The following is a 7,404-nucleotide window of genomic DNA, read 5'->3' on the forward strand; positions in this document are numbered from 1 at the left end:
TTTTCTCTCCCCTCCTGAAAGACGTTTCGTTCTTCGTGACGATTCCTGCTTGCTGAGGAGGAGCCGCTCGCGAAAGCCGAGCGACAGAGGCCGGCCGTTCCCGCGCGCCCCGCAGAGCCGCCTCGACGGCGCCGCTCGGCCGTCCCGCGGGCGAGCTGGCACGGCTCTGCTCCCGCGTGTCCCCGGGGCGGGATGCGCCGTGGGATCCACGGGCAGGGAGATGAGACGGAGACCCTTAGGAGAGACRCGTCTGTCTATTTTTTTTATTTTATTTTTTTAACTGGGAGGATGAGTATTGACATAACTCGCAACGGCAGGTGGAGGAGGAGTCCCCTGAGTGCCTGGATCTTCTTGCTGGCTGCTTCAGGCCATACAGCCTCTTTCATAAACTTGTGACGCTCGGTTTTACAAGCAGCTAAGGCTTTGCCCTCGCGGTTCCCTCTGGGAGGCTTTTCCAGATCCTCCTGCTTCTCTTGGCAGCCGCCGTCTAATTCCCAGCCTTGCTGTATTCCTGGCCGGTTCCGATCCGTCAGGATCCTTCAGCCCTTCCTCCCCCGGCACTTTTCCCCCCTGCTGGCCTCCTTCGCAGTGGCCGCGTGTGGCCTCGTGCCCTGGCTTTCCTCCGGGAGGACAGGCGCTCCGCTGCAGGTCCTGTGCGAGCAGGACACGTGCCCGGATGCCAGGCGACGTCTGGCTCCATCACTGCCCAAGCAAGTGTGTGTGTGTGTGTGTGTGTGTTGGGAGGGGGGTGCTGGTTTGCTCTCCGTGCGTGGCCACGAGCAAAAATCTCTAGGGATGGAGCTAAGGGGGAGACCCTGTGGTGGGAGGGAACAGGTGGCTGTGGACACTGTGAGGCCTCTAAAAGGTGCCACAAAATGAACCCCCAAGCTATTTCTCAACAAACCCCAGTAGAGCTCAGAGGGTGTTGGGAGCCTTCTTTGTGCCCTTCCTGGCAGCAATTTGGAAATACTTGAAATCTTCCTTGACTCTGGCTTGCCTTCTCTCCCCTTTGTTGTTTATGACGAATAGAAAAGCTTTGGAGGTGCATTAGGGTTTTTCCCTCCTTGTATTTTGTATACATTAACATCAGGTCTTGTCCATTCTGGAAAAAGAGGTATGGAGAAGAAAAATAAAAAGCTGGAAACACTTTGGACCAGGCCCATGGTAGAAGGCAGGACTTGTCACATTGAGTTGATTTGCGGAGGGGCACAGTATAACTTCTCTGCATAAGTTCAGTGGAGAAACGTGACAGCAAATGCAGTCTCAGCTCCCCAAGAGATTCCTCCACCCCAGCGGGGAGGAGAGCTGGGATGCTCAGYGACTGCCCCCTCGCTGCCAGCAGCTCACCTCCATTTAATGTGAAGGAGGCAATCACCACGCAAAGCAGCCTTGCGTGAGTGCGGTTCAGATTAGGGAGCTGAGGAACAAGTTGGCCAGCCAAGGATGGGCAGAGAGCTGTTTGAAGAAGGCCTCCCACAGCTTGTGTTGTGAGCAGATACCCAGAGTGGGCTTRTTTGTCCCAGCTGGGCATGGTAGTAAGAACTTGCAGAACTTGCAGGAGTTTGATCATGGTTCATGGATGTACTTAGAGGCACCAGGGCTCTTCTGGTTGACCCCTACAGATGGTGCTCGTATTGCAAGAGGGGCACTGGCAGTATTACAGCCACTTAGGGCAGTATCATCCTTTCTCCAAGGTGGTTCTTCTCCCGAATACCATCTTGACAAGTAATTACCTCAGCAGCAAGCAGCCAGGAACCGCAAGTGCATGTGATGCTCTCTCAGGCCAGCTCTGAGGCCACAGCTGCAGTGGCAAAGCTGCCCTGTTCCTTTACACCCCACCCTGCACCACTTGGGAGGTTCTACTGAGCTTCCCATGGCCGCCCAGGRGAGACACCTTCTTCAGAGGCAATCCTATGAGAAGAAGAAAACAGGGCCCAGCACATTCATGGGCCCTGAGGCTCTGTGTGGGGTGAGAAGCAGAGCACATCTGTTTTGTGTGGTCGGTGATCCTAGATACAGCCTGGAGAAGGCAATTCTTCCCTCTTTCTTGCTCAGGAGCTGAGACCTTCAGGGGAAATTTTGCCTCCTTTCACAGTCGGAGGGGATGCACACTTGTCCTGATAGCAGGAATGGCATCACCTCTTGTCCTACTGGCAACACCAGCAAGGCCACATCGGGGAACAAGGAGGAGGTTGTGCTGGAACAGACACCAAAACTTCCCTTACTAYGCAGAGCTGTGGTGGTTTCTCCTCCCTTTTGGAGACACTGGCTTATAAAGGAGGCAGCTTGGCAGGAGACTCCCTGGTTATGCCAATACCCCGAGGCAAGACTCCCTCCTCTGCCCAGCGCTGGGGAGGCTGGGAGCATCGTGACCCAGGCACAGAGAAGGAGGGAGGACTGCTATTTCCAGAGGAACGCCTGGGAGCCAGGAGCGTAGGAGGCGGCCACCTGCAGCACCAGCTGCCGGCACGCCAACCAGCCCACCAGCCSGCCCGGCACGCCGGCGGGGGGTTGGCTGGCCGCCCCAGCTCTTCCTGCACTCCCCTAGGCCACCATGCTGCCTGATGGGGTTCTGCTAGGGCTGCAGGCCCCACTGCAGGACACATCTGGGAGCTGCACCGGTGCACGTGGGGTCCAGGTGGCAGAGGAGCCTGCACAAGGATGTGGCAGCACCTACCATGAGAACGGGGAGAGCCGGGCCGGCGTGGACTGGGGCTTTCCACAGCCTTCTGCAAGCTCYGCTGCAGCGGGTCAGCACATATGCACGTGCTTTGCTGCAGGGCTGCAAAGGGCCACCTGCTCCCCTGCTTTTCTAAAAGCCCTGCTTTCTGCCAGCCAGGATGAGGTCTCCCAGCAAGCTAGTGGCTGAGGACTGGGATCTTTGTACAATGCAGTAATGGCTGGGAGCATCCTCACCCRGCTCCTAAAACAAGTTTTGGATTGACCAAGGGAGACATATGGGCTAGGTTTCACCTAAGGGAAGACCTGCACTCGTGTTTCCCATCCTTGCTCTGTCTCTGAAGMAGTGAAAGTCATTAAAAGTATCCAGGTGGCCAGCTTCATTTTGTAGGAAAAGGCTGCAATGAAATTAATGGGGAAGCTTAAAGGGGAGAGGCTCTCAGAGAAARCTCTCCTGCTGATGTGGGTGGCTCCAGAGTTTTGGTCCCAGCTCTCTCTGCAGCATTGCTGCCTGGAAATTTCTCTTTTTTTACGCCTTTCCAGAAATATTATGCTGAATTCTTTTTCTTCCTTTCCTCCTCTTGCCGTCCACCTGCCGCTGCCCTGAGTGCAGCAAGAGCTGCCAGCCCGAACGAATGCTACRGCACCCACCTCCCCGGCGCTGACCCGAGACGCACTCCACACCAAGATGGAGCAGCTGGAGGAGCAGCTCCTCTCCAAGATCCTGACACTGCAGAAGGAGCGCCAGGCGGCCAACAGCGACCGCAGCCAGCAGCAGCATGACATCGAGAAGGAGCTGAACTCCCTCCAGAACCGGGTCGCTGAGCTGGAGCATGGTGAGTCCTGCAGCGGGGCCCATTTCCTGGGACCCATGTGCCCACCCTGCCCTCTCAGATGGCTCGCAGGGCTCACTATCAGCCCTTGGGCCCCTCCTGAAGGTGCATGGCTGCAGGAGCAGCCCCTTTTGACCACTCTGACCCCCGACAGTGGGCATTCACTGACCTCCCTTCTCCCCCTGCTTGGCTTACAGGGCCACCAAGCTACAGCCCTCCCGATGCCTTCAAGGTGACCATACCCGTGCAGAACAACTACATGTATGCCCGCATGAAGAAGACTCTGCCAGAGCTCTATGCCTTCACCATCTGCATGTGGCTGAAGTCCAAGGCCTCGGGTGGGCTCGGCACCCCCTTCTCCTACTCCGTCCCAGGGCAGGCCAACGAGATTGTGCTGCTGGAGTGGGGCACCAACCCCCTGGAGCTGCTCATCAACGACAAGGTCAGCAGAGCCAGGGCACTGAGGGCAAAGGAAGAGGCATGAAGCTCCTTCCTTTCTCTCCTTGGTCTCAACAGCYTTTCCAGGCCTGGGCTTTGTCACAAGCAACCCAGAGAGGAACGGGTGCTTCAGGGGGGAGGGGGGGTGTCCCTCAGATATAGCTGGGCTAATTCATCTCACCTCGAGTTACCACACCTCAGCTGCCCTGTGGTAACAGTCTACAGTCTGTTTTTGTTCTTCTGCGTAGCAAGAAACTTCTCACAGCTCAGGTGGGTAGACCACCTTGAATTCCTTCTGTGTGYGGTGGGATGAGAGCCAGCACATGGTCCTGTGAAGTGGCCAACAAGCARCAATCTAGCCCACAAGGCAGCAGCACGTCTGGCCCTGCTCTTTGCACTGCCGTGGGCCCCAGAARTAGCTGTGGCAGTGCTGGAACCTGCATGAAGGAGTGTGAGGAAGAGCTGGGAGGAAGGAACAGAGGGTTGGAGATGGGGAGGAGCAGCAGCATGGGGAAGATAGCCTGAAGCAGGGGTGGTTGAGAGGGAGAAGCAGCAACTCTGGGTGTCATTAGGCTTTGAGGTGCTGCGGTAGCGGCCATGCCTGACGGCCTCCCCTGCAAGGGGTGCCCAAGTGCCAGGCTCCGGCCTTTTCGCTTGCAGGTTGCCCAGCTGCCACTGAGACTGAAGGACAAGGCCTGGCACCACATCTGCGTGGCGTGGACCACCCGGGATGGCAAATGGGYGGCCTACCAGGACGGCGAGCAGCGGGGCGCTGGCGAGAACCTGGCCTCCTGGCATGCCATCAAGCCCCAGGGGGTGATAATCCTTGGCCAGGAGCAGGTACGTGCCATGCTGGCCCTTCAACACAGTTTCTAGGGCAGGCCCAGGGGGCCAGGAGCCCCAGGACACTCTGGGGTTGCGAGCCTCATGTGAGAGTCTCCAAGTGAGGCTGAGGTTTGGGGGCAAGAGCTCCCGCCATGGGCAAGAGCTCCTGCCATGCAAGGGCAGCCACCTCCGTGCTTGGGCGAGGGGCTCTCTTGGCCACTAGCCCATCCTGCAGATGGGCCATGTGCGCTCATCGTGCTCCCTCTTCCCCCTCATCCCTCTCCTCCTCTCTCTGCCCCATCTGCCTGTCTGCTCCCCTCCTTGCTTCTCTCTTCTCCTACCCAAACTGCTTCTTTCCCTGTCTCCATCTCCTCTCTCCTCCTCCATCCTCTGCCCTCCAGGACACGCTGGGCGGCCGGTTTGATGCCACACAGGCCTTTGTGGGGGAGATCGCGCAGTTCGGTGTCTGGGACCACATGCTGGCACCGGCGGAGATCCTCGCCATGGCCAACTGCACCTCCCACCTGCAAGGCAACGTGATCCAGTGGGATGACCAGGCAGTGGAGGTCTTCGGGGGCGCCGGCAAGGCGAGCTTCACGGTGTGCGAGGAGAGGAGGAAGGCGTGAGCRGCCCCTCGCCCCCTCCACCCACGGGAAGGAGCACAGCAGCGACCCCCTCCCCATCCTCCCGGCCGCCGAGGAAGGGGGTGGCAGGAGGCCCCTTCCCCTCCCGCACCGACGGCCCCCAGGCTCCGAACCCGCCTGGCCTCAACGCCACGACGGCGCTGTCCCCGTGCCGCCGCGGCCTCCCGGGGAGCGCGGGGACCCCCGGCCGGGCTTAGGGAGGAGCCAGGCTTGGCCCCCGCGCCCGCAGCCCCACAGGGGCTGGCAGAGGACACCAGCGCGCTGGGATGGCGACCCCCCGGCGCAGCCTCTCGCTCACTGCYGGCCGGCCTGCTCCGAGGCCTCGAATCACCCCGTTTCTGCCTCGAGAGGACCTTGCCCTACCTGCGCGCTGCAGCATGCCCCAGGGCGGCCGGGCTCCCCGGCTCGGCAGCCCTGGCGCACCCCCAGCCCCAGGCATCACCTGTCCCCAAACCACGCGCTGCTGAGGGCGGCACGGCCCTGGGGACTGTCAGCACCCGGGGTGGGGGGTTGGTGTAACCATACCGGTGTTGGAGGCACCTAGGCAGCTCYGTGTCCCCTCGCGCTGGGTTATTTCATGGCAGTGAAACTGCAGGGTGTATCTGCCCCTTCGGCGGCCGCGGGGAGCCGGTGGGGCTTGCAGCAGGCGCTGAAGCGGGAAGGGAGGTTTTGAGGATGGGGACCCAAGGCGAGGTTTGGTCTGGCAGCAGGCCTGTTTTAAGGGATAAAGCAGCATGCCCTGGTGCACGAGAGCGAGGCCTTGGCTGGCCTCCGGGAGACCGGAGAGCTGTCCATCGCCAGTCAGAACCGGGCTGGGGAAGAGCAGAGGGCAGAAGGAGCCGGGCACGTCGCTGCTGCCGGGCTGCTCGGGAAACCCCAGCCCCTGCGGCTAAGGGACTGGTTTGCCATCGCTGGGGTAACTCATTTCCTTTCTCTGGCTCCAGCAGGACCCGGAGACTTTAATCTGCCCCAAGCACTAGCTCTAGTGGGGTACCATCAGTGGGCTCAGGTGACCAGCTCCCCCAGACACCTGCCAGTTATTAACCAATTAATGTACGTATTTATTTATTTATTTATTTACTTATTTATTTATTTATAAGGCCCTGATACGTGGTTTTGTGAGCCTGTGTTTCAGCTGGGCGCTGTTCAACAGCGGCCTCCAGCAGATTCCCTTCCTCCCCCATCAGCTCTTCTTCTCCCGCCCCGTTTCTCAGTTGCTTCCTTCCCTGGGAAGAGCAAGCGGGGGCCGCTCCTGGCAACGCTGATGGCTGGACGGCTCTACCCGAAACCGTCCACGGCTGGGCAGTTGGTGAACGCGAACCCACCCAGGGGTGGGAGGGTCGTTTGTCGCCTGCATGCAAAAATAAATGAGCGTAGCGGGCCCTGCGGCCCCCGCTCACCTGCAGCCCGCTGGCTGCCGCGGCCAGGAGCGCCGCCACGTGCGGCCCAGCTCGCCGGGGCGGATTTCCATAGCTGCCTCTGCAGCCAAAACAGAGGGGAAAACCAAACCAGCTCCCTGCCAAGAGCCGTTCCCACCTTCTCCCACCCGGAGGGAGGGAGCAGGGGAGGGAGGGAGCAGGGGCGTCAGCGCCTGGTGACGCAGAGAGCTAAAGCCAGCGCCTTTAAACTGAAGAGCAGCCTTGTGAGCTGTTTGTGGGGTTGGGGAGGGAGGTTGGTTTTTGTTTTTCTTTTGTATAACAGCCCCTGAGCAGGGCTGGCAAGGACCTTGAGATCTGGGTTAGGGTCAGGGTGTCTCTCAGAAAGCTTTTAACGCGGCTCGTCTCATCCGCTAGAGAGGTGTTTACGGAGATTTGGGGGAAAAAAAGTCAAATCGTCTCGTTGCCTTTTCCAGTTAACGCAGAGGGTGAAAGGGAGGCTTGGGGGGGCTGAGGAGGGGGCCAGGGCGCCCTCCTCCCCCCCCAAGGGAGGCGAAGGGAGGATGCGCGAGGGCAGAGCCTCTCCCGAGCTCGTTCCTGTGCCTCCAG

The 7,404-nt window shown here is 59.7% G+C and overlaps 1 protein-coding gene across 1 annotated transcript in view; it reads left to right on the forward strand.

The window, feature by feature from the left end:
• NPTXR (neuronal pentraxin receptor) overlaps nucleotides 1-5,800 on the forward strand; it is an 11,211-nt gene extending 5,411 nt beyond the window's left edge. The window contains exons 2-5 of the mRNA XM_085323496.1: nucleotides 3,293-3,515; nucleotides 3,710-3,954; nucleotides 4,611-4,790; nucleotides 5,177-5,800. Of these exons, the coding sequence (XP_085179622.1) occupies nucleotides 3,293-3,515; nucleotides 3,710-3,954; nucleotides 4,611-4,790; nucleotides 5,177-5,401 (873 nt within the window). The 3' untranslated portion in view covers nucleotides 5,402-5,800. The remainder of the gene's footprint in view (nucleotides 1-3,292; nucleotides 3,516-3,709; nucleotides 3,955-4,610; nucleotides 4,791-5,176) is intronic.
• Nucleotides 5,801-7,404: the final 1,604 nt, after the last annotated feature.

The sequence above is a fragment of the Rhea americana genome, unplaced genomic scaffold (assembly GCF_003343005.1).
Source record: "Rhea americana isolate MKP2758 unplaced genomic scaffold, rheAme1 scaffold_85, whole genome shotgun sequence".
NCBI lineage: Eukaryota > Metazoa > Chordata > Aves > Rheiformes > Rheidae > Rhea > Rhea americana.